Genomic DNA, 16521 nt, shown 5'->3' on the forward strand with positions numbered 1-16521 from the left:
CAAGCCTTGTGAAGAAACCGAGCTCACAACGGGTTGCGAGCGGGCCGGCGGCTTTTATTGTCTGGAAGAAGGCTTGCACTTCCATTGTTCCACTGGGCACTCAGGCTGTGGATCGATGGAAAAAAGCCGCCTCGAGCGTGCTGAGAGCAAGATTAAATCTCACCGTTTGCCCAGTCATTTATTCGGAAATGAGACTGTAATGGAACTTCATTCTTCCGCTATGGCACATGCGCTCCGTTCCAAGTACGTCATCGAGAACAACCTTTGATAGACGGTGCAGAGACCAGAGTTCACCAGCGCACCTTGATCCAAGTTGTTCATTTACAAGCTGCATCTGTGATTACCGGCAGGTTTACAGAGAAAAAAAAATTACCTGAAGTAGCGCTGGTTTAGAAAGTAAACTTGCAAATCAGGTTTTTTTTTTTTTACCAACTGTGGAGAGCATCTTTGTAAAATTCCTGGTGTGCTCATTTCTTCACTACCTTTTTTAGGTAGACTATGGATTGCTGGAAGGGAGCTGTGGGCCGCAGCTGGATTTATCCCACGCTGATCATCTGTGCGAATGGATTTTTCTCCACAATGAGGCCATCAGAATATTTCCTCACTCCTTACCTAACTGGACCAGACAAAAACCTGACGATTGAAGAGGTATGTGACAGTTCTCCTAAATAATAATTAAAATGCTTCAGAATAACAATAATTTTAGATGCTTCAGGAAAAGAGTAAGGAGTCACCTCTTTTCCAGAAGATCAAAAATTTAAAGTCTCTAAATTTTTAGCGCTTTGAAACCACTTTGGTGGTTATTTCAAAAATCGGTGTTTTCAGCAAAATCAGGTCAGCTCGTCCCTCTTTCCACCTAGAGCCCCAAAGGAGGGGCAGCACTAGGATTTATTTATACCTACTGTAGAATTTATTACGTCGTGATTGCAAACCACAAGAAAACCAAGCAGGCTTCCCCTTACGAGCTGCTAGATTATTGTCTGCATCACAGGGCTATGGTGTGCCTTCATTACCTGCGAGGTCAGATTCACATTCAGAGAAGTGGGGTGGTTTGGGTGGGTTTTTTTGGCTTTGTTGGGTTTTTTGGGGGGGGTTATTTTTGGTTTGTTTTTTTTTTGTTTTTTTTTTTTTTTGACAAAAGCACACACTGCAAGTTTCCTTGCCCTGCTTCTCTGTTCAGCACTGGCTGCTTCAGAGGTACACTTCCTAACAAAAGGGGACGTAGTTAACGAGGGGCTGAGTCACTGAGCTAATGATATAATTAGAAAATACATGCTTGGAACGCCCACATGGAGCCCATATGGAGAGCAGTCATTCCTGAGGCGCAGTAGCAAGCGTTAAGGCAGAATCTGCTAGCATAGAGTGAACCCGAGGTTTCTGCTGAAAAAAAGGAATTCACGGTTTGGGTCGTTGGGGTTTTCCCCCCTTTTTTATTATTTTTTTTTTTAACCACAAAGGGAAATTTTCTCTGTTTTTCAGTTTTCAGTGCTAACTGAAACTTAGCGAAATACTGTTCCGTCAAAGATTTGCTTCCTTCTTGCGCGTTAAATTTGAAGAAAATGTAGAAGGTGAAGATAATGCAGTAACAGCTGCACACTCACTATGTGCAGATCCAGTTCGTCCATCGTCAGAGGCAGATGCTTCTGTTTTTTTTTTAAAAAAAAAGAGAGGTGACCAAATGCATACAGTGACTCACGCAAAAGTTAAAACTAAATAGGCACTGATTTTTGGCTACTGTGGGGAAAAGGATTTGATACTAGACAGACTTTCCTCTGATAAATGCGGCTTTAAACAGCTGCACATCAACAGCTGCCTTCTTCACAGGTCTTTACCGTAATTTTTATTTGAACCAAGCTACCTGTTTACGCAGCAGAGCCTAGCACCGCTGCCTTCGCCCCTTCAGGAGTACATTTACTATTTTGTAATTTAAGACAGTTTCAGGCTGCACAATTCACACAATTTAATGTTTCCTGTCACCACAACTACGTTCCTTCAATACCACCATCTAAAACCTTCAAAAACAACACTAATATGTATTTTTTAAAAAGTATTTCCTCTTTTACTCTCTTTGAGGTCACCAACAAGATTTTCCCAGTTTGGACGTACTCCTACCTCGCGCTCCTTTTCCCGGTCTTCCTGATCACAGACTACGTGCGCTACAAGCCCGTCCTGCTCCTCCAGGGCGTCAGCTTCATCATCACGTGGCTCTTGCTCCTCTTCGCACACGGCGTGGTGGCCATGCAGGTGGTGGAATTCTTCTACGGGATGGTGACGGCCACCGAGGTGGCCTATTACGCCTACATCTACAGCGTCGTCAGCGCTGATCAGTATCAGAGGGTGACGAGCTACTGCAGAAGCATCACCCTCGTTGCAGGCACCGTCGCCGCCGTGCTGGGACAGCTGCTGGTTTCCTTAGCCAACGTCTCCTACTTTTACCTTAACGCCATCACTTTGGCTTCCGTGTCCCTGGCGTTTGTTTGTTCCTTTTTCCTCCCCATGCCCCAAAAGAGTATGTTCTTCCACAGGAAAGATGTCTCAGGAGCTCTCCCAGGCCCAGACAAAGATGTTGCCACCATCAGCTCATCAAGCTGCCCAGAAGACAAGAGCTCCGTGTCGGCTGACAAGGGACCCACGCCTCCCCAGCAGCCTGGGAACGCCAAGGCCCAGAACCACGTGCTCCGAGTGCTGGTGCAGCTGAGCAAGGACCTGTGGGATTGCTACAGCTCCAGGAAACTTCTCTACTGGTCCCTGTGGTGGGCCCTGGCTACGGCAGGCTTTAACCAGGTTCTGAATTACATCCAGGTGCTGTGGGACTTCAGAGCCCCCTCGCACAGCGCTGCGGTCTACAACGGAGCTGTGGAAGCAATAGCAACTTTTTTAGGTAAGTGGAAGATCATTAGCAACTACTTCTCACCCCTCTTGTACCGGTGGCACTTTCAGCAGTGTCTCTGGTGCCTGTTTATCTCCTGCGTGGACCAAAGTCAACAGGAACAACCTCTGATATAGAAAACCCAGCATGCAAAGAATGTTTTTACAACTTTATCAGTGCGGTCTTAAAAAAAATAATTGTAAAGACTATCTAGATATACTTTTTTCCTTCTTAGTGGAGCCTCATTCCACCAAAGTGTTTTTAGAGTTTAAGTTCACAGCTCTGTTCAGGTCTCAAGTAAGCAGCTCCAAAACCCTGTGCAAGGACACCTTGCCTAGTCCTCCCTCGCATACACCTTAAGCTAGGTGGTGTAAGAATTAAAATAATTTTTTAACAGATACACCACTCTAGATGGTCTGTTTAGACAGTGGATTGAAGATCATTTCAGGATGAGTGCTCCTGAACAAATACTCTGTGACATTATGATCTGTATCATCGAATCACAGAACGGTTTGGGAGGGAAGGGTCCTTCAAAGCCCACCCAGTCCAACCCCCCTGCAAGGAGCGGGGACATCTCCAACCAGATCAGGTTGCTCACAGCCCCGGCCAACCTGGCCTGGAATGTTTCCAGGGATGGGGCCTCCACCACCTCTCTGGGCAACCTGGGACAGTGCTCCACCACCCTCAGCAGAAAAAAATTTCTTCCTTATGTCCAGTCTGAATCTGCTTCCTTCCAGTTTAAAACCATTACTCCTTGTCCTGTCACAGTGTCCTAATCCATGAGTTCAGCTCTGGATGTGACACACAAGGAGAGGCTGAGCGCTGTAGTTGTTCAGCGTTGGTAAAATGAGAGATCTTATTAATGTGCATCAAGACTTGAAGGGAAGGAGTAAAGGTGATGGAGCCAGACTCCTCCCAGGGTTGAGCAGTGTTCCCAAGGGCTTTCTTGCACACTGGATACGATTTCAAAAAGCACTCACAGGACTTGCAACCAGCAAACAAAGTCCAATTTTGCCAGCCTGCCTGAAGAGAGCCAGGCACTCTGGACTCTGATAAATAACCTGCCTGGACTAGCCCTCTCACTGCACGCGAGGGCCTAGCCTCAGCATGTCGTGTCTCAAAGAGCTTCGTAAACCTACAGGAAGGCACTGGAGTTTGTTATACCACGTTACAGCCAAGTAAGGGTTTTTACTGTATGTGATGGTCAGTAAGGCATTGACAAATGCAGTTCATAAGATTTTTTCACCAGAGAAACCGAGAAGACACTTTAATAATAAAAGAAAGCACGAAGGAGTGCAACTGCCTTTCATGAAGTGAAACTCCATTATGCATATTTTGGCATAAAATGCTTGGTGGGATTGCTCTTCTCTTTGCTCTCAGCTGTCTAAAAAAAAGGGTAACAACAGAGTGTGCACTGCTGCCTCCAGCCTTGGGCATCGGCAGTTTCTCAGAGAACCTCAGTCTGTGAAGGCTCTGTAAGCAAGGGGGAGGAAAAAAAATAAAAATCCAAGACTCCCACACCACTAATAGAAAATAAGCCGCAGCATTATCAGACCCCATTGTGACATAACGATCTCAAGAGCTCCTGGCACCATCCAGTTACACAGCTATGCAATGGCTCTAGAAGAGTGACAATGTTTCAGAGTTTTAATTATTACTTTGAAAATTTTAGGTTCAGCAACATCCATGGCAGTCGGATATGTCACCGTCAATTGGGATCTTTACGGAGAACTGGCTCTGGGGATCTTCTCTGCGATGGATGCCGGTTCGCTGCTCCTCATGCACTTCAGCGACAACATCTGGGCATGCTACGCCGGCTACCTTGCATTCAAAGCCTGCTATATGCTCCTCATAACAATAGCCATGTGAGTATAAGACAACTGCTTTAATTAAATTTATTTCAATCCCTAAGTGTCACATTTTAAAATGGATCAACATTTTACGGAACGTTTCCCTAGAAATAAGAATTTTAAATAGGTCATGACAGTAGCACATCCTTTCTAGCTGATATAAAACTACGCTTAAAGTTATACGACCTAAACCTTACAAGTTACTCCAGGTCAGAAACTACCTTACTGTGCATTTAGCTCTTCAATGATCTACATACAAATACTCTCTACATGACCAAGGGAACATCCACAGGTCTTTATTTTGCAAAAATAGCCAATCAACTAAAAGATAGGTAGGATGCATGGAAGTGCCCAAGCCAGAAAAACAAAGGATTTCTGCCCAAGTGAAGCTGTTAAAGCTTAAAGAGCAAGACTGACGAGGATTTATCCATTGGAGAATCCGCTGTGCACATTAAATTGTTCCCAACTGCCTCCCGTCAGTATATTGCATGCTCCCGTGCTCTCCATAGTTCAGCTCACCTTCATTTTCAGGTTTCAGATTGCCGTCAGCCTAAGCGTGGAGCGTTACGCGCTCATGTTTGGCTTCAACAACTTCGTCGCACTGGTGATCCAGACCATTATAACCGTTGTTGTGGTAGATTCAAAAGGTCTGGGACTGGATATCAGCACCCAGGTAAGCTGGATTTCCTCACACTGCTCTCCGTTCCCCCACTCTCCCCAAAAGCGGGTTCCAGGCCAAGGCTGGCCTCCGGGAAGACACGAGGTGATGCGCTGAGGACAGTTACTCACTTGAAAAACAGATTCATTTAAACTGGTCTGGCAGCAGCCACTACAACCAACTTGTCCCCTCATCCTGCCAATTTTACATTTCTGCAGTAACTTAAAGCAGGCAGCAAGCCAAAAGGCAGCCTATGGGTCTGTCATTAGGGTAACTCTAACTTACAGTCTTTCACTGGATGCACTTCTAAGTTACCACAGTTCTGAAAATTAACTAATTCTATGATTCTCCATTAAATTTCTCTGCTGAATGAAGTCTTTAGCTTTCATCTTTTCAGAGGTGAGCCAGAGAGTGCAGGGCAGCCGTCCTCCTCCCTTACCGAGACAGGGAGGGGAAGCACGTCACAGAGCATTCTCTTCCCCTCCTCTTACAGTACAAAGTCAAGCAGCCAGACTTCTTGAATCCTTTCAAGATGGGATCATTTTGGGGCTCAGGTGACAGGGAAGTGAAGGTGGGAGTGAAAGGACACCCCTTAATTTATTACCTAACAGCAAACACAGTTTTTGACTCTTCCTCCTTCTTCCCCACCTCCATCTCCCAGTTTCTCATTTATGGCAGCTACTTCACATTCATCGCTGGGGTTTTCCTGATCAGGAGCATATACACCGTTATCTCCATCAAATGCAGAAGTACCGGTGTGGCTGGTGAAAGCGTGAATCATTAGCAATGGAGACACAAAAAGAACGGTTGCAAGCAACAGTGCAGAAGGCTGCGTCATCTGAACAACGAATGAGGAGAAACGTAATGCTCCAGGCCAGCCAGTGGTGAAACAGGCTGTTTGTGAGCCCACACCATAAAGAGCTTTGTCAGCAGGATGATGCGTTCCGCCTGTTTTCTTCACCAGCAGTCTAATACAACCAACCTTCTATTTCAACTCAAATTGAGTGATCTGACACGAAAAATTCTATTAATGCTCAATGAGCACAAGCAAGCACATACAGATGCCCAAACCTCACAGCAGATCTTACAGAACTCTGCCTTTGGACTTCCACTTCCACTGAGTGTTTCAACTAAAGGCAATTTAGTCACGGACATAAGACCTTCAAACACTCCTAGGGAATCTGAAGAAGCAGTTGCCACCTAGCAGGAAGATGATCCGTCAGAAAGCTTGCCACAGAAGCCTTTTGAAAACTTGGGACTTTTTCAAACTGGAAGTTGTGATGTGCATTTTTAAGGCAAGTTAACACATAGCAATAAACCAGGTTTATTTTCCAAGAGACGCTACTTCTGTAAGTTCAGAAGTGGATTACTACAGTGCTATATAGCACAGCAACACCGCCACTTTGGGTTACAAACGGCCAAATGCAGTTATTTCCGATTCCACACAGACAACATGCTCCTCAAATGTGAAGTTACAGGATTGTAAGGCAAACATGTCATCAGACACAGATAAACGGCTACTGACTCCACAACAGCCTTACGGTGAGCTTGTTGAAGATGTAGGGATACAACAACCCTCCCTTCGAGTGTCGGTCTTGAAAAGCACACGCGTTCCATCTGACAACTACCATGACCACGCAACACCTAGCTTTGGAAGCAGAAAACCTCCTAAGTTAACTTATTTTTAAGCCATGGGGAGACGCTTCCGTTTCTATACAAGGCAGTCTTACTTAAATAACACAACTGACAGATAGTTAGATACAGCTAAAGCTAATGAGGGAACGTTCTTTCAACTGTGTTCAGTAACATCCACTTTGGAGTCAACTGTATGGGACAGCAGCAAATTCCTTTGTGTTCCTTTACCACAAGTTACAGATCTGCCAAGAGTCAGAAGGAACTGTTCAGCTCACAAGTAAAAATCATTAATTCCTATTGAAATATACTTTTAAAAGCAGCTTGAGCTTGCCTTTACACCCTAGTAAGGTTTCCCTTCAGGAAAGCAGAATACTCACCTCATATTTACAGTTCTTTTTCAGGAATTCCAACTAAATTGGGTCCTTTTCAAATCTATTTCTTGTCAGTGTTTGTTTCACTGCAGCGCTTGGGAGCCTGCAGGCATTAAATAACTTTGAACTGCAGTACCTGGGCATCGCATCAGCCTTGCAGAACTCAGGATGCACCTCTTACAGCACACCTTCTTAACCACCTAAAAGCTGACATATTGAGATTTAAAGTATTAAAATCTAGAAGGTCTCCAAACTAATTTTGGTATAAGTGAAGTGCTTTGATGCTAAAGCAGAGAGGATACTGAAAAGCTAGCGGAAGTATCGTTTTTTGGCAACTATGCTAGTTGCATGAGCAATCGCGTGAACAACTGCAGAGATTCCCAAGGCAAAACCATTTATAATCACATGGGTGAAGAGATCATTTTGTAAATACAGCTGTTTTAAAAATCTGATCAACAAGACAGCTATGTGTCAGTTTCTGCTCGATATAAAGGAGACACCAAACAATACAAGATCTTCAGCTACTTGTCTGGAGTTCGATGAACTTAATATTGCTAAACACACACTAAACAGATGTGGTTGTGCATAATAAAAGTTGCCAACCTTTTATCCACGTTCCAGCTAGTTACAGAAAAATAAGGTATTCCACTACTTCTGCAGCATAATCTAAAACTACATGTCTTGCATACCTAAACAAATTTCAGTATCGCTGAGCAGTAATCAGCTTCATTTGGATGAGAATCATTCCAACAGATGCTGATCTCATTAGCCCTTGCCCAAAGCTTAATTTACATCAATTCAGGTGAAGAGAGCAAAGGATTGTTTCTCTTCCACAAGGCTGTTCATCTCCTCGATGAGACATTTGGTTGATTTGCTCCAGCTCCCTGCAAAAAGCATATTTAAGCGTTCGGTCAAGTCTTTCTGAGCCCCTTGCAGTTCCCCACTACACTGCATTTATCATCCCCAGACAGGTAAGGTCAACAACCAAGAACTACAGCAATTTATGCTAAAAAACCAGTGGTGAGAGCAAGGGCATCACTAACGTTCTGCAAACCCTCAACTGCTGGGATTTGTTCAGCGACTTTCCCGGAGAATCTTGGAAATCAAACTGTACACCATACTCTATCCAGCAGTCCTCACCAGAAGGAAAAGCAGACGTCAAGTCTGTTTTAACTTTAAATATGCTGACAGGACAAAACCAGACATTTAAGTGAGGAATGCTGCTATAGGCAGCTTGTTGTATGTGCTGCCTGTCCCCTGCTTTGGGATCTACAAAGCTTGGGAAGGGAAGAAAATAAAATATATAAGATACAGCAATTACTACTGCCTGCCCCACAGGCAGGCAATGGAAGTCAGAAGCACTGGCATAACAGAGTTTCTACAAGCAGTGGCCAAGTCTTTCAGCTCCCCAAGAAATAAGCAGATCTACCATTCAGGCAACTACAAGTGAAATACCTTACCTTCATGAATTTTCACATTTGTCTCAAATGGGCTTGCACATCCTTTCTCAAAAAAAAAAACAAACCAAAAAAAAAAAACAAAAAACCACTCTGATCATATTTATTCCTGTTATCTTGAAAGCTGTAGAATTTTATTCTGCAGTTGTTCAGAAACCTGTTTTAATCTTATTTTTTGTGTATTCATGATACATTTACATTATTTGCTTAGTTCCAGCATCACATTTGAACTTAGACCAGGTTACCTCTGTGTTTAAAACACCATCCCCAACTACTCAGATGCAGTTAAAGTTTTCTTGAACCTTCTTGCTATTACAGACTAGACAAGACATTTTTTTTTTTTGCCCTCTAGAAATTCCATTCCAGTATGGCAGGAAACATTCTAGTAAATAAGATTTCTCCGGTAACTTCCCTCCTCAGTGTCCAGTGTCCTTCACGACCCAGCTACTCTGACAAAACAACCCGAGTTCACCTAGCGTTTTCCTGTTCGATAGGTCACTTCACTTAAGCTAGAACAGCAAGCTTAATCACAAGGACACAAAGGAAGATATCCAAGCAAGTTTTCAGCTTAACTCACCTTTAAGCACATTGCTTTTGGGAACTCATCTGTGTATGAGACTCATGCTACGTACACTGGAACCCAATAAAATGTTACTGCACAGAAATAATGCTACACGTGGGTTTTTTCTAATATTTATTTTTTTTTCACCTGCAAACTGTAGCAAAACATGATCAGCTTTATTATGCAGACAGGTATCCCTCTAACATTAGAGATTTAGGCATGTATAAATAGAAGAGCTCTTAGGAAAGGAAAACATTTTGAGAAATGAACAAACCTTCAATTTAACTTCATGACCTCCAATACCAATGGTTAAAATGATGTAGCTCATTCATTCATTCCAAGAGATACAACAGCACCTTAAAGTGGCTGATCTATTTCCCAGTAACATTTTTCACATAACAATGTGTTAAAGTTACAAATACTGATATGCACAAATAGCTATTTTCTAAGAAAAATATGTACAGTACTGCAGCATAATGAATGTGGTATCTGCAATAACTTATTAGCCAATTTTAATATACATGATACCGCTACTTTGTACCTGCCAGTTCACAGGTTCAAGGATGTTACCACAGCCCTCTGTTTTGCACATTATTACCTGGTGGGGGGGTTGATTTTCTTGGGTTTTGTGTATTTTTTAAATTTTTTTTTAAAGGTACACAATGCAGGCTTTTATTTTTACTTCTTAAAGACTTCTTTTGTGTTTAAAGCTAATATCAGTGAAACAAGACAACAGTGCAAGAGGCGCAGAGATGTTATGTGACCACGTAAGAGTTCTTTTGGGTAAAGTGTCTATAAGGCTATAAGAAAGGATTGGTTGATGAGCTTCCTGTTGGAAATTGTCCTGTTGGTGCTCCAGCCTGGGGGGAAAATGAAAGACAAGAAATAAGACCAAGATTTTTTTTTTCCCATATTGTAAATCACAAATGCAGGATATAAGAAAAGAAAACTATCTATTTGGAATTATTTCTGGTTTACGTTGCAGTCTTTTTGTGGTTCTCTGATGGAAGAGCATGGTATACAAATCTCTCGTTTGATTTGAACAGCCTTACAAATGCCAGATCATCGTAATAGTGAATTGCATTTTGGATGACATGCTGTCTTCCCTTATTCGAAGAACAAAAAACAAACAAACAAAACCAAACCAACTTTGTGTCTCTAAATTCAGTGTTACAGATTACACCTCTCCAGACATACAGAGGTTATTAATATCATGCAACAACTCACTTACCATAAAAGGGTTACTAGATACTCCAACAGCTGCAACTTGTCCAAAAGGAGTTACTACAGGCTTTGCCTGTCCAAATGCAGCAAAACCTGCTCCTTAGAAAGATAAGTGAAAAATATTAATACTAGTAACCAATCTTCAAAGAATTCTTTGCTGCAGCTCCCACATAAAAATAAGTGGAAGCCTGGACTTCACAATCAGCAGGATGGATCCTACTTAAACGCTATCAGGAATGTCAGCATAAAAAAAATACAGCTGGGCTTTTTGTTTGTTTTCAGTTGTTCAGCTAATCAATTTCTGATTTCTACATATGCACTTTTTTCAATGTTATTTTATCATTTGAATTTAGGGAGAAAGTACTTTCCAGTTTTCTCTTGCTTGTGTTCTATAAAGTTAGGCGAAGTGTTATAATCGTTTGCAGACACTCCAAAAATGAAGATAAAACAATCCTTCCTGCACAAAAACCCCTTAACCCTCGTAATATTTACAATTTTAGTATCAGATTGTGCCAAAATCACAGTTATGTGACTGCACACAGCCAAGTGAGAAAGCCCAAGTAGAGAGCCAAACCAGAGTGTGGTAACCCCTCATCAGTATTATTATCAAGTTCATACGGAAATAAAGAGGCACCCATCATTGCTAGCTTACAGACGGATCATTTTCTCCACGTTTCTGATTTAAACCAGATCAAAGACGCGCAGACCTACCGTTTGGCTGCTGAGCAAAAGCAGTCTGTTGAGGGAAAGCTGCCTGGGTTGGGAACGTGGGCTGCTGGAAGTTGCCACTAAAACTAGTAGGAAGACTGTAGGAGGCAGGAGTTCCAAATCCTGCAGGCATGCTCATGGACGCAGTACCAAATGTTGCTGCTGGTAGGCAAAAAATAACATGCAATTATTTGTAAGAAATGACTTATTTCATGAGATAAATTACTATAACGCCATGTTAAGAAGAGTCTCCTAATGGCTCAGTGACCATACAGAAGCTGAACCTAACTTCCACAGCCCCGGAACTGATTGATTAGCCTGGATCACCACCAACTAGGTGCACAATTTACTGTTTGCACTGTAAAAACAAATGGAATAATTTAAAATTTACTAGATCCAGTACATTCAGATGTACTTCCCGAGAAGGAAATTATTTTTTATTTTCTCTACGTTATCATGTACTGCCCCCACTGGTTTTCTGGTAAAAGTCTGTACAGATCAGAAGCAAGCACTTTCAGGCAGCATCAGCCCCTCTGTTTTTCTTCTCCTGCGAAAGGCATGAAAGGATTTTCCTACTTCAAGCTGCATTACAGGAAGTTATAAGTAAAAATAAATAAATAAATAAATAAATCATAAGGGATACATGCATCCCATCTCCCATCCTTAATGTCACTTCAAAGGAAATCACCATGCACATTATTTGCACACGAGGTTCCTATTGCAAATGCTCTTACTGTTGAGGCAAGACTTAAAACAAAAAAGCCCAAACAAAACTTTTCATCTGATTCTCTGCTGAACATTTCAAGTGAAGGACACAGCTCATATGCAATTTCACACGCCTTCAGCGAATAAAGATGAGCACATCGGGTGCAAAATTGTAGTAACAAAACCATTATTCAGTCTTTTGGGAGTTACTGGCACAAATACAGACACCAGGCGTTGTATTCTAGTTAAACATTAGACAGGACTTTTCTTTTGAAATGTTACAAGTTTGATTTTATGCAAGCTCAACTGTTAAAAAATTAATATAGTTAATTAATATAGCTTAATTACCAGTTGAAAACCTTACCCTAAAAGTATTCAAGGGCAAGACGTTACACATACATACAGTGTTGACGAAGTACGCGCAAAACTAACGTACTAACATTGTTGTCAAATCACCGTTAGCAGAGGAGCTATGCAACAGGAAAACTTGCTAAACAGCAAACAAAAACACAACAAAATGAGCAGTGACGTGGGATATCCCAAAAGGCATCAAAGCTACTGTCGGCAGAAACTTAAGAGTCGCTCAACTTGTCAGCGCTATATTGTGACCACGGAGGGTGTCGATAATGGTTTTGTTTTTAATAGGTTGTCCAGGTACGATCTTCTCTCCCTTGCCGGCGTGCCAAATGCCCGCACCCGCTCCGTTTTCAAAAACGGAAACTCTTCCGAAACCCTACGCGCAGAGAACCAGATAGCTATCAATAAGCTCTTACAAGCAAGAACAATGAGCCACAAGAAACTCGATACCAAATGTGGCCACCTACCAAAGTGAGCCTGAGGAAATATGTGAGAGTGCATTGCTCCCGAGAGGCCTTATGGAAGCCACAAAGAGACCAGACAGTGTCAAATCATTTATATGCTCTTCAACAGTCATTTTTTAGTCACACATACATATATATATATATTATAAATATACACACGTATATGTACCAAGTCATTCGGCCATAGCTTAATCTATTGCTGGTCACGCTAAGAAAATCATCAGAAATAAATGCTACAAAACACCTCCCATGTAATAAACGGCAACGTTCACGCAGGAAGAAAGTTCAGCATAAACGGACAAGCTGCAAGTTTACACCTGACACTGCAAGGGGTATTATCTTTACGTATAGCCATTATCTCTCATCTAGCACATAACATCAGAGTTACGTGCAGGGCTGGAGCCTCTGCAAGCCAAGGATGGCAGCTTAGGAGGTGGAAAGAGAGCTGCTGTGTTAAGTTTAGATAAAGAGGCTGTAAGTTCTAAACAATTCTCCAAAAGAGCACAGTTAGGCATGAGATCAAAATAAGAAAAAAATATATTTTGGGTATTAAACAGCTGAACAAATTTACCTGCCTAATATCTCAAAATGGACTGAAAACAGAATCCATTTTAGCAGAAGACATTAAAAAAAATTGATCAAATTAAACTCGCCTATCAGTTTAATTCAGCCTACCTACAACTTTGAGCAAAGCACAACTCAACGTTAAAATGCACACGTCAGCAGGTTTAAATCTGTAGAGGTCAGGTTAATAGATGAAAGCGCCAAAATTTAGCAGTGCCCTTGGAGAGGAAAGTTAGCATAATCTAGCAGTCATCTAAATCCACAAGTTCAGTTTTTAAAGAAAAGCACATATTTGCTTTTTCAGAAAGTCTATGTAATTACGGTTCTACAGAATCTCCCCACAGAAAATTTATGTAGTTCATGAGTGTAACGATTGTACTTAAACAGATGCTTTGCTGTTACAAAAGAGAAAAAATGAAGGACACCACCAGTGCACTGAATACGTGGACTGATGAGGAGCTAACAGTCTAGAAGCCCTGTCTTTCCTCGTTCTAGCTCCAGCCCTTTGGTTCTGAGGAGTTTCAGGACTTTGAAATAAAGACAAAAATTCTAAAAGCAAGTGTAGCAACTTAGCAGCAGGGCTTTCGAGGTCCCTGATTTCAATGCAACCTGCTACGAAGCATGTTTCAAAGCCAAAGTCTTGGAAGGTACCCAACTGGTAATGCACCAACTATACAAATAGCTTACGTAGTATTAGAAGATCTTAGAACAGATATTTTGATATTTTTCATGGCCACCATTTGAAATCTGAGGATCGGGCCAGAAACAAGAAAGTGATGTTCTCAGCTCAATAAAAAACACTATTCACCTCAAAAACAAAAGTTGATTTCTGCTGTCTATTCATAAATATTGTACTCTGCACTGAACAAACACACAACACGTCAAGTAGACTAGAGACAGGCAATACAGAAGGAACAAATTACACAGCTATGAAAAAAAGAATCAACGCAAGTCTTGAAAGAAAGAGTCTCAAACAGTGTTTTTTCCTAACCTGTTGCTCCTCGGCTATTGGTCTGGAATGGATTTGTTGAAGGTGCCACTGGGGCAACAGGGGCAGCTACAAATGGATTTGTGGAAGGTGTTGCTGAAAAATTAAACACATTTTTTTAAATAAAGCCTTTAAAACTAGCCAATCTGACTCACATTAAGTTTATACAGCAATACGTAAATATCTAAAGTTACATGAAAAATTAGGAACTTATAATAAAATGCATCACAAGAACAGTACTTTTTTGGCATCCTTCAGTAACTTCAATATCATTAGTGTCAAAGTATAGCACTATCAACTAAAAATGAGTAAGATGTCTGCTCACAGCCCACAAAAGGTGTTCGGAACACTCACGTACCTCCAAACGGAGCAGGCACACTCGAAGATGCAGGCTGTGTCTGTGCAGTAGCAGCCACGGGTACTGTTCCAAAAGCGTTGCTGGAAGGAATTCACACATTCAGTGAGGTCAGAATCGCTTGTTTAACAAATAAACATAACTTGCAATTACTGTTGGCATGTAAAAGGCTAGAAAAGGAATGCTCACGTGCAGTTTGAAAACTGCAGTACAATTCCCTGATGCCAGGAACTGAGCCCCTGATGCCAGGGTCAGAGATTATAACTCATGCTGAGCAGGGAACAGCCGCCATCACCGGCGGCAGGAGAAAGAATATCAAACAGAGGGCATCAGCGTAAAGATTGCGAAGCAGAAGCTTTAAGGGCACTTGCAATACCAAGCAGAGCTATAACAGGCACGTGGTATTTATTACTTTAATAGCCTAAAAAAAAGAAGTGGCTGGCATCATTTACATTCTAAATATCTGAGTATCTGAATTGTTTTGCCAGGGATGACAGTACGATTTCCAGTACCCATGCAAATACATGTACAGGAAAGTGTTACCATCTAACAGGTTTATTATCTAGTGACTAAAAAGGTGCAGAGAACATTCTCCTGTCAGAAAGTATTCTTAATTTTATCTTATAATACCCTATCAGACAGTACTGCTACTATTTAAAATAAAGGATGTGGTTTCAGTAGTACCTCTAAACTCATTCAACACTTCCCCATTTAGGTAAGAAATAAGATTTGAGAACAACTTTGAGCTACTTTTCTGCGTATTGCTGAAATCAGTGTAGAACTAAGTACCTGCTGACATTACTGGTGGAAGTATATGCGTTACTAGAGGTTGCTGTGGAGCTGAAGACGCTGTCTAATTCTGCTAGAGCCGCATACTTGTCTGAAGATGCACTTGACTGATTTGGGGCTGACAAGGCAGGACCTGCAGACGCCGACACTGCTGTACTGAAGCCACTTCCTTGCTCACTACCACCTAGAAAGAAACCAGATGAAAAGCAATGAAGACGGTTTTGCTTTCTGCCCTGCCAACGTTGAGAACTAAATGGAAGTTCATGAACAGTTTAAGTTTCAGACTTAAAAATTAAATATGCACTAGGGCATACAGGAAAACAAGTGTTTAGCAAGCCATTAGCTATTAGCAAAGTGTCATGCTTCTACAGATATCCTGCAGCTCCAAAGAGCCTCTGGTTTCCCTGGAAAATCATGACTCAAGACGACCGTCATCTTCAACTAGAAAATTTAACACCACACATACCCTCAAACAATCCATTTCAGAACAAAGCTATAGATTACAAACCAACACAAGTTTTTAGACACCATTTGAGAAGAAAAGTTACAGAATAACTAATTTTTTCTCCTTAACTTAAAACCAACTACAAAGTATCACTGCTACTGATTTGCAAAAAAATTAAGCCAAATCTTTTTGTGGCAGAGAGGCAGGAAAGCCACTCTGGCAGTTCTCTGCAACAACCATAGCTCTCCATTCCAGAGCCTTCACTATAGGTTTTAGCACAAGTACAATATATCTGAAAATCTTTTAATGTATTTTCATTGTTGCAGCAATAATTATTTAGATATTTCTACTCAGAGTTATTCATCTTGACAGGAAGTAGGTTCCCAAAAAGCAGTCTTCTGATGACATCCTTCTGGAGTGATGTTAGTGTTAACACTTGTATCTTACAAATCAAGGGTACACCGAAGTGAAGTTCTACTGACAACTTAAAGAAAGGACATTTTGAATACGGTTACTAGTT

General features: G+C 41.6%; 2 protein-coding genes across 7 annotated transcripts in view; one reads left to right on the top strand and one right to left on the bottom strand.

The window, feature by feature from the left end:
• Positions 1 to 472: 472 nt before the first annotated feature.
• On the top strand, positions 473 to 6434 carry LOC104486570 (thiamine transporter 2). Its single transcript, XM_086754576.1, has 5 exons — positions 473 to 648; positions 2074 to 2881; positions 4542 to 4734; positions 5251 to 5392; positions 6039 to 6434. The coding sequence occupies exons 1-5, from the start codon at positions 499 to 501 to the stop codon at positions 6159 to 6161; spliced, it is 1416 nt and encodes a 471-aa protein (XP_086610702.1). The 5' UTR covers positions 473 to 498; the 3' UTR covers positions 6162 to 6434.
• A 3083-nt stretch (positions 6435 to 9517) lies between these two features.
• Positions 9518 to 16521, bottom strand: part of AGFG1 (ArfGAP with FG repeats 1) — a 36985-nt gene continuing 29981 nt past the window's right edge. For 3 of the 6 annotated variants that reach the window (XM_086754240.1, XM_086754245.1, XM_086754243.1), the window contains 6 exons: positions 15557 to 15740; positions 14771 to 14850; positions 14416 to 14508; positions 11338 to 11496; positions 10634 to 10725; positions 9518 to 10262 (listed from right to left, as the gene is read on the bottom strand). In XM_086754240.1, coding sequence (XP_086610366.1) covers positions 10203 to 10262; positions 10634 to 10725; positions 11338 to 11496; positions 14416 to 14508; positions 14771 to 14850; positions 15557 to 15740 — 668 coding nt within the window. In that variant the 3' untranslated portion in view covers positions 9518 to 10202. The remainder of the gene's footprint in view (positions 10263 to 10633; positions 10726 to 11337; positions 11497 to 14415; positions 14509 to 14770; positions 14851 to 15556; positions 15741 to 16521) is intronic. The other 3 variants (XM_086754242.1, XM_086754244.1, XM_086754241.1) reach the window with 2 other exon arrangements.

The sequence above is a fragment of the Chlamydotis macqueenii genome, chromosome 9 (genome assembly GCF_036417535.1).
Source record: "Chlamydotis macqueenii isolate bChlMac1 chromosome 9, bChlMac1.mat, whole genome shotgun sequence".
Classification (NCBI taxonomy): domain Eukaryota; kingdom Metazoa; phylum Chordata; class Aves; order Otidiformes; family Otididae; genus Chlamydotis; species Chlamydotis macqueenii.